General features: G+C 41.0%; 1 protein-coding gene across 5 annotated transcripts in view; it reads left to right on the forward strand.

Annotated features, from left to right (window-relative positions):
* HDAC11 (histone deacetylase 11) overlaps positions 1-20,566 on the forward strand; it is a 770,405-nt gene that overhangs the window by 567,596 nt on the left and 182,243 nt on the right. For all 5 annotated transcript variants that reach the window (XM_044078103.1, XM_044078104.1, XM_044078105.1 and 2 more), the window contains 2 exons: positions 13,741-13,817; positions 13,948-14,010. In XM_044078103.1, coding sequence (XP_043934038.1) covers positions 13,741-13,817; positions 13,948-14,010 — 140 coding nt within the window. The remainder of the gene's footprint in view (positions 1-13,740; positions 13,818-13,947; positions 14,011-20,566) is intronic.

The raw sequence follows: 20,566 nt of genomic DNA on the forward strand, positions 1-20,566 counted from the left end.
TAATTCCACCTAATACGCAACTTCTCAGCGCTTCTGTGGATCACTAGTGATATCTGCATTGCTTACTGTACTTATTTCCTTGTTTCACTTGAAAGAAAGTTACTGTTTGTCGTTTTGCATTTAGTTACTTGTAACACATTGCACTCAAGTTACCTGGCACTTGCTCACTAAAGCAATTATATAAGTCAGCACTAAAAATTAAAAGCACTACACCCTCACTCCCCACTGGCCCTTGTTTTCAATTAAGGATTTCCCAATATTATTCTAGCATGTCCAAAGGTCAGTTGTCAATCTCCTCTCCGGTCCAGCTGGTGAATCTGGGAATCTTGAGGCAATGTTATAACTGCCTCATGTACACAGACAACCCTCTCCTCCTCCCACATAACACAAATACTTGCGAGAGATGCAGCTATTTAGCCAAACTGGAGGCTGAGCTCTCTCAACTCAGGACTGGCAAGACCAGACAGGAGGAGAAGGCAACTACACACACCACAAAACCAGCCTCACATAATGCTACCACTCCACTGAATCAAACACATAAACACACAAAGACATACTCGGAGGCTCTGAGTAAAAATTTACCTAAACAGCAGAGGCCTCCAAAGCAGACACCCAAACAACTGCTACCTCAAGACACCCCACAAGCAACACATAAACCACAAAAGCAGTGTGCAAAGCAGTCACAGCCCTTAAGGCCAAATACAACACCAAACATACTTGTCATAGGTGACTCCATAGTCAGACACACTGACGTCCCACTCACCAGGCTGAACAAGGAGAGGGTCACAGTAAGCTGCCTATCGGGCTAGAATCCGCCACATAACACAAGCACTCGGGTCACTCCACGGCAAGTACAAATATGACACAGTCATTGTCCATGCTGGTGTGAACGACCTGAGACGCATACCTCCCTGGACTACATGAAAAGAGACATAGAGGAGCTCTCTGATTATGTAGCCCAGGCAGGTATGACCCTAACCCTGAGCAGTATCCTTCCTTCACCAAGAATGATGCCACAATATAGAGACAAGATGATCAGCTTTAACAATTGGCTTAATGTCTGGTGTCATTCAAAGGGATCCAGTGTCTGTCTGCCTGGGATGACATGCTTGACAAGCCACGCTGCTTGCAAGGGACGGCTTGCACCTGTCACCCTGGGATTCCGGATATTGGCTAAGGCTCTTGCCACCCCATAGTGCCTTTTTAGGCAAGGCTCAAATTCTAAACCTACCACCCTAGAAAACAAAATGGGAAGAAACTGAGGGTAATGCTGCTCAATGCCAGAAGTCTAAATCTCAAAATGCACGCACTCGAGGCCCTTCTCAGTATGGAGAACATTGATGTCTGTGCTGTAACTGAAACCTGGTTCAAGGCTCCTGAGAGCACCCGGCACTATTAGGTTTTACCTCATATCATGCGTTCCGCCCCAAAACCCGGACCACACCACAAAAGGAGGGGTGTATCCATATTCATAAAGGATACTCACACCTCCAGGTTGGTGGCAACGCATAAGCTTTGGAAAACATCCAGGTGCAACTAACCATAGGCAAAACTGCTCTACAAATTGTAGCATGCTACAGGCCACCCTCTCAAACTCAGGAACCCCACACAGCCTTCCTGAAGACACTGGAGGGTATAAATGTATCTCCAAACACCATCATATTGGGTGACTTCAACTACCCGAATATAGACTGGGAACATTACTCAAGCCCTAACTTTCTAGCCCAACGGTTCCTGGAGTTCATAAATTCAAATGCCATGGAACAGCTAGTCACTGTTCCCATGAGAGGAGAAAATATACTAGATCTCATTGTCACAAACATGGGGACAAAATGCTCCACACCGGAAGTATATCCCTCATTGGTGAGATCTGATCATAAACTAATCTCACTGGAAATCCACATCCCGCCCCACCCCAAGCAAAAAAGACCATAGTGAAGAACTTCTCTAAAGCAAACTTCACAATACTCAAGACTGGTGTGGTATCCTTCAAGGCCCCTGAGCCAGAGGAAACCACAACCCAAGCTGCGGAAGCCCTTACAAATGCCTTCTATGAACACCTCCAGGACTGCATGGATCAGGCAATCCCAAATAAAACCAAGACTCTTTCCACAAAGGGCAAACGTCCAGTCTGGTTGGACCCCAGCCATTAACAAACTTTACAATAAGAGGAGAAAGCTATTACATGATAGAACAAAATCCATAAAAGGGAAGTCACCCCTGATCATTATTAGTAAAAAAATACGAGCACTCATAAAATCAACTAAGGCCAATTTTGAGAGAAAAATTGCCATGGATTCAAAGGACAATCATAAGGCCTTTTTCAGCTATGTTAGGAACCTGGGTGGAAACTCCCAGATATGCTCAGAATTAGTCCAAAATGATACAAAAATCACTGAACCCACAGACATTGCCAACATACTGGCAGACAGGTTCAGTGCAAACTTCACCCCCCTCTCCCCCCCTAAAGGAGAGATAACTATCCTAGCCGAGTGTAGCCTCCCGGACATCTCAAATGCGCAGGTGAAAGCTGCTCTCTCTAAAGCTAAAAACACAGCATCAATGGGACCGGATGGTGTCCCCGGCTGTGTGCTACACGAGCTAAATGAGGAATTAAACCCGCACATAAGGCAGCTGTTTAATCTCAGCCTTACCACAGGATACGTGCCCAAGGAGTGGCGTACGGCAACTGTGGTCCCACTCCACAAAGGCGGTGCCTCTACGGACCCTGGTAATTACCGCCCCATAAGCTTAACAAGTCTAGTCTGCAAAGCTATGGAGAGGATCATAATGGAGCTCATAAACAAAGATATAGGGACTTGCAGACATTGGACCCGACCCAGTTTGGCTTTGTCAAGGGAAGATCATGCCTTTTGAACTTGGTTGACTTCTTGAAACAGTCACCAAGGCCATTGATGAGGAAAGGCAGTCCATACAGCCTACCTTGACCTTGCAAAGGCTTTCGACACAATACCCCACTCGGGTATTGTAGAAAAACTTACCAGCTTAAATGTAAACCCATATGTCACAAGATGGGTTGCAAACTGGCTTAAGGACAGAACCCACAGGGTTAGAGTTGCTGGCGCTGTGTCAGACTCCAAGCCGGTCACAAGTGGTGTCCCACAGGGCTCGGTCCTTGGCCCCTATTGTTTGGCATCTACTTCTCAGAAGTACAGGCCAACATGGGAGGACTTTGGCTGACAAAGTTTGCAGGCGACTGCAAACTGGGCCATAGTGGAAAGTGCATCGGACACGGATATCCTTCAGAAGGGACTCACGGAAACAGATAACTGGTGCCAGAGCCATGGCCTGAAGTTAAACGCCAAAAAATGTATAGTCATACCCTTCGGGAAAAACAAGGTAACCCCAAGCTACCATATAGGTGGCAATCCACTAAGCACAGAAGAGGTTATCAGGGACCTGGGGACCCAGGTTGACAGTGGCCTTTCTTTTGACACTCACATTGCTAAAGTGGTTAGAAAGACCTTCTACATTGCCCACCTGATCATGAAGGATTCACATCCAGATCTAGTGAGGTCATTGTTCCCCTGTACTCTTCACTTATCAGACCAATGATCGAGTACAATGCCCCATTCGGGATGTATCTCACCCGACATCTGCAGCAATTGGAGAGACCCCAAAAGTTCCTCACCAAAAGGATAAAGGGACTTCAAAATCTGTCATATGCTGCCAGATTGAAGAAACTCCAGCTCTATTCAGTCGCATACCGTCTGCTCAGAGGTGACATGTGCCTGACATACAAGGCCATGTCCAACCCGAATTAATGGACATGCTCCACCTCAAAAATCCAAATCCACCAAAACCACTAGAGCAAGCGACTTAAACCTTAGCACGGATATAAATAGGACGTGCTGGAGGGATAGATTTATCACTCAGAGACTCCCTATGCTGTGGAATAAAATCCCGGTCCATGTGAGGCAGAGCACCTCGCTGACTCTGTTCAAGAGAAATCTAGACCTGTGGATGGGAGATCGTAGGTTTACCCCAGGAATCAACTCTGTGTCACTGCTGGACAGAGGCACAACAAACTAATGGGCACAGTATTTTTTCATATAAGGGGTGGCGTAAGCCACAATAATTTGGGCTAGGCTTATAAATGCCTTAGGGCAGATAGCCTAGTATAAACCTATGAACCTATGAACCTGGGTCGACCCCTTTTGGAGTGAGGTGGAAAAGGCTCGCAGAAAGATTTGGTATCCAGAAACTGTTTTAACAAATTTAGTCAAATTGTTTGGTTCCCTGGTGCTATATAGTATTCCCCTTTTTCAAACTGGATTATTCTGAGGTGTGCCTATAGTGCTTTATTAGATTTTGGAAAAGGGTGCTCCCTCTGGAGAAAGGAATGGCACAAAAGTATTTTAAGAACGATTTCACAACAGTCACACAAGGGGATATCTACTTTTACACAGGTCTGCATATTTAGTTTACACTTATTTACTTTCCTGCAAATTAATTTTAATTCACTGGTCTGGTTTTGCATGATGGCTTTCACACTTTTTTTTTATGACTTTACTTTACAATTATTATTGTTTATGATATATCAACATTGGATGAACTGCACCTGAATGGGGTCTGTTCTTTTTCCACACTCCATTGTAACTCATTCTTATCCCAACCCTTGTAAAATGCTTGATAACATGTTAAAACAAAAAGAATAAATGTATTTGGTATGCCAGTCAATTAGTGTGTTTCAGAGATAATTGGATTTGTGGATGGTAGCACAATTGTTAAAGTAGTGATTACTGTTATTTGCAATACTTTACCTATTTAGTTTGAAAGTAGATTTTAAATGAGAAAATTTGGGTGAGAAAATTGGAAGATTCAAAACACAGTGGTTGAATAATCAGGTTATGTTGTATTGTGAACATCCAATTTGTATATGATTGCAGTTTTTATACCAATCTACCCCCTTTTGATTCTAGTGCTTCTTTGCTCCACATACAAAGTACAAAGACTACAGTGTACTATATGAAACTTACATTATTCTTGCACTGCATTTTTGACACTTAGGTCAGACAGGTATTTTCTGCCATCTGCTTGATACTCACAGGTAGGTCACTGACTACAGCTCTGGTGACCTAGGTTCAAATAACAAGTCTGAGCATTGGAAGAAATGACAAAAGAGATGGATGTGAGTAACATATAAGACACAACAGTTTGCGTAGCTCAGGTAAAGGGAAACTGAAGTTTAACAAACACACTGTTTTTCTGGTATATGGGTAGTAGTGCCCTACTTCTCTCCTTCTGGCAGTCCCTCAAAGCATATAACACCTCTCACTGCCTCTCTGTGAGTGTGAAGGACCAATCACCTGGCAGTAACAGGACAGCTCTTCAAACCCACAGACAGGACTCTTTCAGTTTTATAGTGCCATAGTCAAAGAAAGATCTCTTGGGATACTGCTGCTTTCTCCTTTTGTGTGATATCAGCTTTAGAGTCCAGAATATAAATTATTTTTGTTTTTTATTCTACCCTCTGCCTTTTTCTATCAGTGCTTCTATAGAGTATTCTGCTGATTTACTTATTTTTTCTTGTGTACGTATTTTGACTGTTATTTATCTCTTGCTGAGTTTTTGTGGGTTTTTAACACTTTTAAAGTGTTTTATGGCTATTTCTGATTTTTTGGGCTTCCCTACTAATGCCATTTAGTACAGTTCTTCTCACTGCCTTGTGTTGTTAAAATCACAAGTAATTTGTAGTTGTTATTTATGTTGATTAAAAACCTCTTTTGAAACTTTTAATAGGAAAACTTGCTGCTTTTTTTTTTCAGTTTTTAGTGGGGGCGATGATTGGGCGGCCACAGTGGTGCAGTGGTTAACGTAGTTGCCTCATAGCAAGAGGTTCTCCGGTTCGATCCTCAGCTGGGGTGCCTTCTATGCGGAGTCTGCATGTCCTCCCTGTGGTCGCGTGGGTTTCCTTCGGGTGCTCCAGTTTCCTCCCACATCCCAAAGACATGCTTTAGGTGGATTGGACACTCTAAATTGGCCCTAGGTATGAGGGTGTGTGTGTGTGTGTGTGTGTGTGTGTGTCTTCCATGGAAGGTTGGGCGTCGGGATGGCAATTCGACACCGTAAAACTCTACTGCCAATCATGAGTGGACAGGTGATGTGCTGTGGCGACCCCTAACCCGGAAAAGCTGAAAGAAATAGAAGTGGGGGCTATAATTATTTGAGGTCATTGACCATAATTGTAACATTTTAAACAATTTTTGGGTGCCATTTTATTTGTGAAACATTTCTAACAGAAAGTTTTCTTAAGTTTATGTTTAATTTGTTGTCTAATATTTGGAATTATTATTATTTAATGTGATTTAGTAGAGTTATATAATTTTAAACTGATTTCTTATTTAAATCACGATTTTAGTGACATTTTATTTGTGTAACATTTCTAACAGGACTTCTTAATATTATACTTAATTCCTGATCTAAGGTTATTTTAGGTGGCTTCTATTTTTGTTAGACTGGAGATAGTATTATATTCTTTATACTGGGGGTCTATGTAATGTGTTTACTGTGCTTTGTGTTGGGCAACTGAAACTGCTGTCTTTTTTTCCACAGTACAGTATTCAGTATAGTTTCTTTATAGAAATAGACTTTAGTTAGCTATTTAGAGGGAACTTTGTTGAATTTTTGTCCACTTTATTGGGCTGACCTTGCAGCAAGTACTTGGTGTTGATCTGGCCAATTTTTGTCCACTGCATCGATAGTGGGTGCGTGTCCATACCTAAATCTATCTTCCCCATCTGCACCTCAAAAACAAAAGAATTAATCAAAAAATATGCCTCAGCCTACTCCTTGTGGCTTGCAGTATCCTTAGCTGTGGGCAGGCTATCGGACCGCTCGCCTTCTGTTATCTCCAGGTCTCCTGATGTGGTTGTAGTATCACAACATTTTCTGACATGAGGGTCAGTCTCCTCCTCCAGGCCTGTACCTTTGCCTGTGAACAAAACCATTTCAGTGCAGAGGAAGTCAGGGGAGCAGAGTCTGTTGCCAGTATTGATACTTTCCTCCAGGGGAGTATCACACTAGTATATAGTGTAAGCTAAAAAGAGCTAAAAGACTATGGTATGGCAGCAGTCTGACTGATTTCCCAGCTGTGTTGATGGCTATGGGTAGATCCATGGGGCAGACATTTGGTTATGCGGTGTATACCCGGGTTATAACAACACCATATTTTCCACTCCCAGTCAGTCTGATAAGGATCTTCCTTTTGAAGGGGATATTGTGTCCGAGAACTCTGTCCTGACTGCGTTGGACAAGTACAGGGACCAAAACAAATGTTTTCTTTTCCTTCCTTTGATCCTAGCATTAAGGAAGGTCTTCCAGAAAAGTGGTATTTCTCCTTTGTTCACTGAAGCCTTGCTTAAGAAAGAGTTTGACATTTTGGGTATGCTTAGCCTTGCCTGGCCTCAAAGCCATTTTATTTGTGTCCCCACTGACCTTTGCTAATAAGAAGACCATATCTTCTTTGTACCCAGTCCCTCAAGATTAGCTAGGCCAGTGGCTAGAATATTAGGAAAAGAAGCTGGCACAGTCCAGCATGGTAGCTTTTAAAGCATTTAACTACCACTGTGGAAGTTTGTGTTCATAGCTTCATAGGTGTATATTAGGCTAATGACCACTAGGGCCCATATAAGCCTAGCCATGCAACCCAAATGTAACCCTCAAATTTTATGTATATAGGGGGTGATGTACTATCCACTTCTGTCTGTCATAGACATAGGTGCCTGACCAAGGGTGAATTTGTGATTACTCATCCACTGGTCCAAGTTATGCTTAAATAGAGTTAGTGAGGAACTCTGCTTCACATGGATAGGGAGCCTCTTCCACAGAATGAGAATTCTGTGAGAAACATATCTGATTCTCTAACATGTCTTATTCATGTCACAAGCAAAATTTAGTTGCTCTGATGCTGTCTGTCTTGCTGATATAGGATCATAGGAAGTTACTGGGCTATTGGCCCTGAAGCCCTTACAAGCCTAGCCAGGAATTTAGCCCATGTACCAACAAGTCAACACAAAATGCCACTGTCCAGCATGGACACAGGTGGAATCCCAGAAGTGTATTTTCTGTTGGCCAGGTTGTGATTAAAAAGGGTTAGTGAGGTACTCTGCTTGATGTGGAGAGGGGAGTCTATTCCACAAACGTGGGAGCCTCTGGGACACAAATCTGTCCCACCAAAAAGTCCTGTTGATGTTATAGACCAGATTGAGGTTGCGCTTGTGGGTTACTCAAGTGGAACTTGACTTGCAGATATGCAGCAGTCCCATTAAGGCGGGGTCTGAGATTGCTTTGCATGCCAGACAGAGGTCACCTCTGAGGAGTTTGTATGAGTCTGAGTAGAGAGACAGGGCCTTTAGCCTGTCTGTGTAGGGTAGATGTGAGGCCCGGGATTCTCCTGGTGAGGAACCTCTGTGGTCTCTCCAGCTGCTGCATGTATTTTGTGTGGTACATGCCGAAAGGGGCATTGTACTCAATAATGGGTATTATAAGGGAAGAATACAGGGATGTTATGACTACTTTGTCCCTGGATGAGATACCCTTATTAATGAGGTTCATAGGTAGGTACTAAGCTATCGGCCTAAGGGCCTACGTAAGCCTAGCCAACAAGGTTCCCTGGCTTATGCTACCCATGAAAGTTATTTTCCTGTGCCACTGTCGAGCAGAGACACAAAAGTGATCCCCGGGGTGTATTTCCTATTTCCCTTCCACTCATCAAGATTTTTCTTGAAGAGTGCTAATGAAGAACTTTGCTTGATATAGATGGGTAGCCTGTTCCAGAGTATGGGAAGTCTCTGGGACAGGACTCTATCCCTCCAGCATGTCCTGTTTATTGTGGTGATGAGGTTTAGGTCCCTAGAGCATGTAGCTCGGAGGGATTGGGATTTCTTTAGGTGTAGCATGTCCAACAGCTTTGGGTTTGACATAGCTTTATATGTTAGGCAGAGATCACCTCGGAGTAGGCGATATGCTGTGGAGTAAAGCTGGAGTTTTTTGAGGCGGTCAGTGTAGGGCATTTGTTTGAGGCCAGTAATCCTCTTTGTGAGGTACTTATGTGGCCTTTCCAGCTGCTGCAGATGTCTTGTGAGGTACATTCCAAAAGGGGGTTGTACTCTATAATGGGTCTAATGAATGTCGAGTAGAGGGGAACAATGACCTCTTTTTCCCTGGATGAGAACCCTTTTATGATGAGGTGTGCCACGTAGAAGGACTTTCTGACTACTGTGGCAATGTGACTATCAAAGGAGAGACTACTGTCCACCTGCGTCCCAAGGTCTCTTATCACGCATTCGGTGTTAAGTAGATTGCTGCCTATGTGGTAGTTCATGGGTACAGAGTTTTTACCAAAGGGAATGACACTGCACTTTTTGGCATTGAGCTTGAGGCCATGGCTTTGACACCAGACTTCTGTCTCAGCGAGGCCCTTCTGTAGGATGGCCACATCATTTGGGGACTTGACTATGACTTCTAGTTTGCAGTCATCTGCGAACTTCAATAGCCAGAGGCCTTCTCTGTTAGCCTGTACTTCAGAGAAGTAGATACCAAACAGGGGAGGTCCCAGGATGGAACCCTGTGGGACTCCACTTGTCACTGCTTTGAGGTCAGATTTGGAGTCTACAACTTTTGCAGTGTGGGTTCTGTCAAGTGAGCCATTTGGCAACCCATCTTGTGACATATGGATTTATACCTAGTTTAGTGAGTTTAGCTATAATTCCAGAATGGGGGATGGTGTCAAAAGCCTTGGCGAGGTCAAGATAGGCTGTGTGAACCACCTTACCCTCATCTACGGCTTTGGTGACTGCCTGAAAGAAGTCGATCAGGTTCAGGAGGCATGATCTGCCTTTCACAAACCCAAACTGGGTGGGATCCAGAGTTTGGAGGTTACCAGTGTCTTTGTTTATGAGTTCCACAATGATACGTTCCATGGCCTTGTAGACCAGGCTCGTCCGGCTAATAGGTCAATAGTTCCCGGGATCAGTGGTGCCTCCCCTTTTGTGGAGTGAGATAACTGTTGCTGTGCGCCATTCAGTGGGCCCAAAGCCTGATGCGAGGCTATTATTGAACATGGTGCTTAAGTGGGAAGCCAGTTTGTTCTGAAGTTCGTGTAAAATGCAGCCTGGGATGTTGTCCGGTCCTATGGATGCTGTATTTTTGGCTTTAGAGAGTGCAGCTTTTACCTGCGTTGTTGTGATTACAGGGACTCTGCATTCTTCCTGTATAGATATGGGCCCTTTAGGGGGTGAGAGGGGGTAAAGTTAGCACTGAACCTATCTGCCAGGACATTGGCAATATTAGTTGGTTCTGTAATTTTCTTGCTTTTGTGCTGTAACTCAGAGCAGATCTGGGTATTTCTATCGAAATTCTTGACATAGCTATAGAATGCTTTGTGGTTGTCCTTGGAATTAGTGGCGATTTTGTTTTCGTAGCTAGCTTTGGAGGATCTTATAAGGGATTTCAGCTTCTTTCTGAGGCTGACCAGGGAGCTCCTCCACTCATGAGATTTTACTCTCTTTTGCAACAGTTTCTTTCTTCTGTTGTACAGTTTGCTTATGACAGGAGACCACCAGATTGGCTTCCTTTTTTTTGGAGGATAGCGTCTTGGTTCTGTTTGGGATAGCACGATCCATGCACTTGTGTAAGTGCTTATAGAGTGCATTTGTGTAGGATTCAGTAGTTGTAACTGTATTGTCCATCTGCATGGGTGTCATGAAGTTGGCTTTGGAGAAATTTTTTGCTGTGGTTTCCTTAATGTGGGGTTGGGGGCGGGATGTGGATATCAAGGGTGATTAGCTTATGGTCGGATCGGACCAACGAGGAGTTGACTTCAGGTGTGGAACACTGGTCACTCATGTTGGTAATGACTAGGTCTAGGATATTGTTGCCACTGGTGGGGGTGTGGATAAGTTGATCGAGGGCATTGGAGTTTATGAATTCCACAAAGCGTTGAGCTAAGGAGTTGGTACACGAGTAGTTTTCCCAATTAATGGTGGGGTAGTTGAAGTCGCCCATTATTAGGGTGTTTGGTTGAACCCTAATATTTTCCAGTACATCAAGAAAAGACGAGTGGGAATCCTGGTGCATGGTGGGGGATCTGTAGCAAGCTACAATTTGGATTGCAGTGTTGCCCAGAGTTAGTTGCACTTGGATAATCTCAGATGCCTTATGCTGAGCAACTAGCATGTAGGTGTGGATATCCTTAATGAATATGGACGCACCTACGCATTTGGTGTTTTGGTCCAGGTTACATGGCCGAAAAGTGTGGTATAAGTTATAGCCTGGTAGTGCAGGGGTGCTCTCTGGAGCCTTGAACCAGGTCTTAGTCACTGCACAGATATCGATGTTCTTCATTTTAAGGAGTGCCTCGAGTGAGTGCATTTTGAGATTTAGACTTCTAGCATTGAGTAGCATTACCCTCAGTTTTTACTTGCCTGTTCCTGTTATGGTAGTGAATTTGTTATTTGAACCTTGCCTAAAAGAGGCACTATAGGGGCAGCAAGAGCCTTAGCCAGTACATCTAGAAAGCTTTCTGTACAATGGAGGCAATATGGTGGTCAAAAGTCAGTTTGCTTTCAACCTGGGTGCCCAAGTCCCTCACGACTGATTTGTGTACTTAGGACGCTGTTATTAATGTGATAATATGTGGGGATGCTACTCTCCCCAAAGGGGATGATGATGCATTTTTTGGCATTCAGATTGAGGCCATGTTTCTGGCACCAGTCATTTGTTTGGGTGAGACCCTCTTGGAGGATGTCCACTTCACTAGGGGAATTAATGACAGCACCCAGCTTGCACTCATCTGCAAACTTGGTCAGCCATAGCCACTGGTTTTGGCCTGTACCTCAGAAAAGTATATACCAAACCACAGATGACCCAAGACCGATCCCTGGGGTACACTGCTCGTTACGAACCTTGAAAAAGGTTCATCAAAATGGGTTCCAGGGATGCCTTGTACATCAGGCAAAGATCACCTCTCAGAAGTCTGAATGTTACAGAGTAAAGAGACGAGGTTTTGAAGTGATCAGGGTAGGGCATTGTGTTTATTCCCTAAATTCTTTTTGTAAGGAACCTTTGTCGATGTTCCAGTTGCTGTCTGTGTCTGCTCAAGTATGTACCAAAGGGGGGCTAGGTTAGGACTCAAGAGTGAGCAATGTAGATCAGAAGCTTAGTAAGCTGGGTCGTATTCTTTACCCATTCCTTTGTACCAGTGTTAATTTGGATATGGTTAGGGTATCATACTTTGTGACTGATTTCACAAATGTGTGGAGTCATGCTGCTTATTACAGGCCCTTATTTGGTTTTAGTGACATCAGTACTGTCACCTGGTACTAATCAGAGCTGTTATGGTGATACTGTGCTGCAAACAGCAGCAGCCAATTTGCACAGATGATATAATTGAATGTGTGTACGTACATGCATACAGATATTTTATATGTATATATATATATTATATATATATATATATATATAATATGAAAATGTTCTTGTAGACACATATGTATGTATATATATATATATATATATATATATATATATATATATGTGTGTGTGTGTGTATGTATGTGTGTGTGTATATATATATATATATATATATATATATATATATATATATATATACGTCGTAGGCACACAGATAAATATACACATGCAGATAAGTGCACAGATAAGTATAACTTGTGTGTGTTTGTGTGACCCTTCATGCTTTGGCTGGGCAGTTCATGTCTACAGAAATGTACACTGATGGAATCTCAAGGTGCACTTCAGCAGTAGAACTAATACACCTCTGTAACTGTGATGTAATGCATTTTCATGTATAAAGCCTTGTTGTACAGTATATTGGTCTCAATTATATTAGGACTTTTATTCATATTGTGTGTCTTGTGTGCAGATGTACAGTTCATCGGTTTCCTGTCTGGCACACAGTGACTTATTGTTTCTGCAGTCATATTTTACAGTTCTCTCTGTATGGCGAGTTGGTCTTTTCCCGTGCATTTCTCTGAAAACTGGTCGTAGGGACTGACAGCTCTGCCTGCAAATCTTATTCTCCAACCCTTACTGTCATTGCCTTAAGTCTCTGTTATTAAACTTAGTACAAACTACATTTTATGTATATAAGCTCAGCTTGACAGCTGTCATACAGCTCTTCACTTCTTAGACTTTGTTGTCTTTGTCCATTACAGTTCTTAGTGGAATCTTCAAATTTCTTGGATATAGTAGCTCATTAATACGTTCCAGCTGTCATTTGATGAATAATGCCTGGATGACTGATCAAAGGTGCACTTAAACAAGTAAAACCTTTCTTACTGTATTTGTTCAAATAATTTTCTCAAATGTAATTTGCTTAAGTATAGCACTGAATACTGCTGTTAAGCTGTACTGTTAACAGTGGTGCTGTGTATAGTCTTCCTTTCAAGTACTGTGCTTTTAAATGAGACTAGGTAGCTGACACATTTAGCACTGCAGGCGCGAAGCAGAGCATAACACAGTTGACATGTAGGTGTGAATGAGTTATTGGGTTAATTGGTTTTCTTATATGTAGGAAAACAAAATACTGTGGCATGAAACATTATTTGCCAAGATGAGTCATTATATAGTAAGTTATTACATGTCACCATACATTATGTTAAGGTAGCATTACTTGCTTGCTTCTTCAGTAAATCCAGGGTCACATTTTCAGTGTACATTCATCTGTGCATATGCATTACTCGTTGTCTCTTTTTACAGGAGGTGGATTCCATCACTGTTCAAGTGACAAAGGTGGGGGATTTTGTGCCTATGCTGATATCACATTGGCTGTTAAGGTAAGTATTTGATGAATGTGTCTCACTGAGAGAACTTGTAAATGTTTATGTTTCAATTTTTTTGTAGCTGTACAGATTTCCCATTAAGTATACAGAGTTTAATGGCAAATATGTTCTTAATTCATTGCAGTTTTTATTTGAAAGGGTGGAAGGTGTTGCCAAGGCCACAGTTGTAGATCTGGATGCACATCAGGTATGGATCAACCTATTATTACTACCACCTACTCTTGAGAAACAAGTTGACAGTCACTATTTGTTGAAGCATAAGAAGAGTAGCTGGTTTATTTTTTCATCTCTGCAAATAATTGTGTTGCAGTTTGTGCAGCAGTACAATATAACCAAAATGTGAATAATATTTATGACTCCTTTATATGTGCCTGTAGAAAGAGTACCTTTTGAAGCATTGTAGTTATACTACATTTTGAGAGTACCCATCAGAAAAGTTAGTATTGGGTTCATTTCCTTTTTCATGCCAACCAAAGGTATTAATAACAGGATTTTATTTGCAGTTTCCAGGCAAATTTTACAGGCTTCTTCCCATAAAGATGTAAGGTTTTGAAATTGTTTGGAGAATATTTTTGAAATTTTAATGGCATAGTTTAGATGAAAAAGAGGAGTAGCCTTTAATAGAAGGGTAATCTTTGCAGGTCCAATGACTAGTAATATTGTCTTTTGCCAGTGCAGGTATGACCTGAGTCAGTGTCACATTGTCTGTGGGATATTATTCTCAAGGTAGTACTTTCTGGATAATGTTTAGTTTCTAAAGCTAAGTAAATAAAACAGTCTAAATTTTTGGCAACTTTACAGTCCAGCATAATGTTTTAATTCTGCTTGCTCTAGTTTGCATAATTGACGGTATGACTCAAGAGATCTGAAAGCCCACTAATTTTCTGGGGGTACATATGCATTATGATTAATTATAAACTGTCTGAATATTGATTTTGAAAATGAGATTTTTCTAAGTAAATTCACATATTCGAGACCAGTTACAGTCAACATCTCTTCCTTATTTTGTTTGACCAGTAGTAGTTTGAAATATGGATCGTAGGAAGTTCATAATCATTGGAAATGTTGTTGTGAATAAGAGATGCAGTATATGTTTCAGGGCATCTGTTTATGCATCAACGTTTTTTATCAATTCTTTTAGAATATAATATAACTTGGGTCTATATTAGAACACTGAACATTCAAAATGTCGAGTGTTCTAATATCGAACCCTAGCAATTGAAAATTCAAAACATCGAACATTTGGAACAGCAGATTTTTTCCTAGGGAAAAAATTTGCTGTTCCAAAACACATACACACAACACAAGCACACCAAACAAACAGCAATCCACACGCATACACCTAAAGTCTTACACCTAACCCTACACTAAATTATACATACACCACTAACTATCCACCTACCTTAACCCAAACCCTAACCGTAAGGTCTGTCACTATCGCACAGTCACCTCACCCGCGCCCTAACTCACCTGCCCCGCCCTAATCCTCACGTCCACACAATCACACACTTACCTGACCCACGCCCTAACCTTAACTCACTTAACCCGCCCTAACACTCACGTCCACACAATCGTACACTTACCTGAACCCGACCTGTAACTTTCCACCAGAGCACTGAAAAATACCGAAGCAACAGAAATGGACAACCAAATTCTTTCCCTAGGAAAAAATTTGGTTTTCTGTTTCTTCGATATTTTCGCTGAAAACGGGTCGATATTAGAACACTCGACATTTTAAATGTTCGGTGTTCTAATAGAGACCCTATAACTTTTGATACAGTAATCCTAATTAAGTTAATCACAATGAAGTGGTTGGATTTGGGGTTCCATTTGCCTAAAATTTGCTAAGTCGAGCATATCCTGTTATTTATTATTGTATCAGTGACATTTGCTAAGGGAAGCTTTGTAAATTTGGAAAATGTGAGTATGTCTGAATGTAAAGTGATATTTGGTTCATTAAAGATGGGTTGACCAAGAAGTTGTTCTTTGAATAGATTCATTAGAATTTGAGATGCTTCAATGAGGTTGGTCATTGATTTGGTAAAATACAATACAATGACAAGCCGTTTTTCAAGCTTGCACCCAGGTAACCTGTCATGTCATAAGGCATATATTAGCATACAAGTTTTCAGTCATGGTTTTAAAGCTAGTTGTATACTGTTGCTTAACTTGTCATGATTAGTTACATTTGTTCCAGTCAGCTGCATCTCTCTTTGAGAAACAGAAAGTATTTCCCCTATTGCTTTTAAATAAGCATAACAGCCTCACTTCATTGGTATTGTAGTTTTTTAAATTGTGAACATTTCCAGAGAAACAAGTTCCCTGTGTATTACACAGTTGTATCAACTCCTTTTGTGCCTCCTTGTAAGTTAATTAAGCCATGTGTAAAATCATACCTGTGCATTTTCTTTGAATCATTTTGAGTTAATTTATTAACAGTTTGTTTTCATAAGGAAACCATGAAAGGGAAACAAATTTTATTCTGGTTTAATTAAACTTGCAAATAAAGTTCTCATAACACTTTCACTTGTAGATTTAATAAATCTTTTGCATGCATCTGTGATTTTGTTACAGTCCTCTACCACTACATTTACTTGCTCAGAGAAGTTAAGTTTGAATTAATCCATATGTCAGAAAGCTTTACACATAGCTGATGTATTTTATTGCTACCAATGTAAACATAAACAGTTTGTCTATGGGTGAAGATTATTATTCTAATCTTACTGGGGTTTATGGTCATATAATTCTTGTCTGTTCATTCATACCAGCTGTCTAGACATATTTAAAGTGTTGTAAGTTTATTACTTATGGATTAATTTTATTAGTTATGTATTTATCAAGTTTAAGATCATCCACATACTGTCAATAAATATGGAGTATTTATTTCAGGCAAATAAAGGCAGAACAGAAATGGACCTAGGACTGGATCCCCTGGGGCACTCTACTGCCATAATCCTTATACTTCCCTAAACAGGACTTGTACTCAACCAACCACTTTTTATCACAAAGCCAAGAAATTATCCAGTTCAGCAAATGTTTAGTGAGTCCTAGTCTGCTAAGCTTACCAGTCCTTTTTGCATGAATTGCTTTTTCATATGATGAGAAAAAGTTAGTAAAAGTTATATCTGTCTGAATACTTTTTAAAACAGGAGACATCTTAAATTATAACTCATGACATATGCAGTCATAAATTTATATAAATGAAAACAAACCATATTGACATATTTTCATTTGCAAACATTTTACATCACTTAATCTGTCCAGTCATTGCTCTGCTTGACATGTATGGAAGTCTATTCCATAGCATGGACAGTCTCTGGGTGAGGAACCTGTCCCTCCAGCATGTTGTGTTGATTGTGATAATGAGGTTGAGGTCTCTGTAGAATGTGGTGCGGAGGGATTGGGATTTCTTTAGATGTAGCATTTCTAACAGAGCTGGGTCAGACATGGCTTTGCACATCAAGAAGAGATCGTCTCTAAGTAGGCGATATGAGACAGAGAATAACTGGAGTCTTTTGAGTCTGTCCATGTATGTAGGACATGTGTTTAATGCCTAGGAACCTGTTCATGAGGTACTTCTGTGGCTTCTCCAGCTGTTGCAGGTGTCTAGTGAGGTACATGCCAAATGGACATCATACTCGATGATTGGTCTAATGAGGGAAGAGTAGAGAGAGACGATGACCTCTTTCTTCCCGGATGCAAAACCCTTGGCAATGAGAAGTGCCACATAGAATGACTTTATGACCACAGTGGCAATGTGGTGGTTGAAGGAGAGGTTGCTGTCAACCTGCATCCCCAGATTTCTTATAACACCTTTAGTGTTCAGTGGGCTCCCATTGATGTGGTATAATTAGTGGGAACTGAATTTTTACCAAAGGGGATGACTATGCATTTTTTGGCTTTAAGCTTAAGGCCATGGTTTCAACACCAGTCATTGATGTCTTTAATCTCAAGCATCCAGTTGTCCAGGATAGCTATTGCTCTGTTATTTGCTTTTTACCAACCCCTTCCCTTAAGTGTCTTTAGATTCCTGTTTCAAGAACACCCAGACTACAAGCTGTGGCAAATTTCACACCAACAAAATTGTTTTAACATCATAGTCACTAACTCCTTTCAATTCCAGTCTGTTGTAAGTAATTTTACTCTAATCCTACAGATCCATTTATTTTTATAAAAAGTGAGAATAGATGGTGACAATTTCATCTAGAGTTGCTGGCTTTCTTTTTATTGTCAGTAATGGGGTCACTGTCTGCAAGTCTATCATTTCCTTGTCAGATATGCTTGAAAAGGCCTTCACGTTTTAGTTTGCATTCCTAACCAGATTTTCCTCAAAGGTTCTCTGATGATGTAGAACTCCTTGCTTCATCAGATTACCTAGTCTATTAATATGATACAGGTATGATGATGGTAGTTGATGAAGGAAGAGGATTGGGATTGCCATGACTGGCACTTGGGTCAGGGTGGTTTTGCGTGTGTGTGTGTGTGTGTGTGTGTGTGTGTGTGTGTGTGTGTGTGTGTGTGTGTGTGACAACTCCAGTACAGTATCACTATGTTGCTGAAAGCAGGTGTTACTTTTTTCCTAATAGTACTGTTTTAAATGTTGATCTCAGCAGATATTTCCCTACAGTCCAGTTTTCAGTATTTATCTTTGCATATTTTTATGTTCTGTATTGTGCTGTGTGTCGTAGCTCAAATTTAAAATCACTGTACTTCTGATAAAGTGTCTACTTTTTTAATATTTAAACAGTACAGTTTTAAATGCTGATTTACACAAATGTTTTGTTGCTGTGTTTTGCTTCATGCTGATGTGTTAACTTTTGTATTAATTTACCAGTACAGTTTCAGGTGTTCATGTCTTCAGATGTTTTATTGCTATCAGCTCCAGTCTTGTATTGCTGTGCTACTGATAGTAAGTGCTACATTTTGTTCAACAGTACAGTTTAAAATATTGAGCTCTGCTGACATTTTGGAGCACACTGTAGATGGGAAGCCAGTGTCCTTTTGAGTTACTGCATGGAACTGATGGGGAGTATGTAGCTTTACAGTACGCTCTGCATTTCATTACTGTGGAGTAGGGCATGCTACCCATTGCTGTCGGTATGCTGCAGAGTATTACTATGGCCATTTTGTCTTTCCCTCTAAGTGTTATCATGCCCATATAACATGCCGGGATAAAGGAGGTGGGTAAGATGCATGCATTCTGAGCCATAAAGCTACTATTTTTGTTACTAAGTTGTACATTTATTTTCTGCAGCTAATGATGCAGCATGAAATGAGCTATTGATGGCTGTTGGTGTAAATTATGGAAACTTTATCTGTCCTTTGTTGACAGGGTTAGTCGCACTAGGCTAATGGCCTTTTTTTCATAGGGGACCCAAAATGGTATTTCTGTTATTATGGGAAATTTGGCCAGTGCATCGGGGTACTTCCCGTACTCTTTGGGGCTGCTAGATGATACCTGGGAGTTCCTACAGCAGCAAGGAAGAGGCCTAAGGGAACCAGCAGCATACAGAAGGAGAGAAAAGGTATGGAAAGTTTGGAGGAGGAAAGTGACAGTTTGGAGAAAAATTTGTTTGATGTCGAGCTTCAGAATGTAAACAAATATTCCTGTATGGTGGATATTACAAATCAGGAGTGTTTAGCTGTCTTCATGCAGAAGGAAGTAAGCAAATCTTTTGAAGTGATGCAGATAACAGAACTCATGTCAGGAGGGCTTGCAGATGATGTTCTGTTAAAATAATCATACAGAAAGATCCAGGCAACAGTTTTGCTATTTTGTGAGGTGAGATGGCAGATAACCTTTTGTGGAAGTGCAGAAGATGGTAATGTGGATAAGGAACGAGGTGATGTGGAAGCAGAGAATGCACCAGTTAAAACGTATGCAGCAGTGACAGAAGGTGAAAGATGAAAACAACAACAAACTGAAAAGATGTCTAGATTTGTGGCAGCAGATTATGCAGTAACTAAAACATATGCAAAAGTGACAGGAGGCAAAAAGAACAGCAACAGACTGTAAGGAAGGCTGATTTTTAAAAGAAGAAGAGACCAACTGTGAAAATAAGAACAAAAAATGACACTGTAATAGACATATTATTTATTTTTATTTACATTTGTTGACCGGGAAATTCCGACTGGACACAGGTCCTTTTTCAGCAGAGGCCCGGGGAGAAAAGCTTCCCAAAGTAATATTAATACAAACATAGTTCCTGATGAAGAACATAGTACATACAGTAGACACGTAACATCTGTGCCATTTAAGATGGGACAATCTGGTGACTCTTCTGGGTTTTAAAGCACAAGAAATTCATTATTTTATTCATACTGGGTTAGAGAGAATTAGTGACATAACATTTAAAACTGATGGACTGATGGTGAAATTTCTCGAACCATGTAACAAAAAGAAGGACATTTATCCATGGAACAATTATTTGTTTTCTGGTAGTAACTTAAATGTAAAAAAAAATTATCTGATGATGTTAATCTTCGTTAATTCCTTACTGATGGGTTATTGGTTCCATCCTCGGAACCGAGACGGCCAATATCAAGCTCGCGTCAGCCAAAAACCATCAAGCCAAGGTCCTGCCCAGAATGTTCTGCTGCCTGTTACCTCAGATCTCGTTTGCCGTGCTGCTGTACAGCCGTGTCAAGCCACTCTCTCAGCTAAGTGTCTAATTTTTTGAAAGTTTATACATTGTTCTTACTTTAAATTTTTCTCAAAAGTTTATTCTAATATTTTCCTACCC

This window comes from Protopterus annectens, chromosome 7.part0 (assembly GCF_019279795.1).
Source record: "Protopterus annectens isolate FY-2018-M chromosome 7.part0, PAN1.0, whole genome shotgun sequence".
NCBI classification, from domain to species: domain Eukaryota; kingdom Metazoa; phylum Chordata; order Ceratodontiformes; family Protopteridae; genus Protopterus; species Protopterus annectens.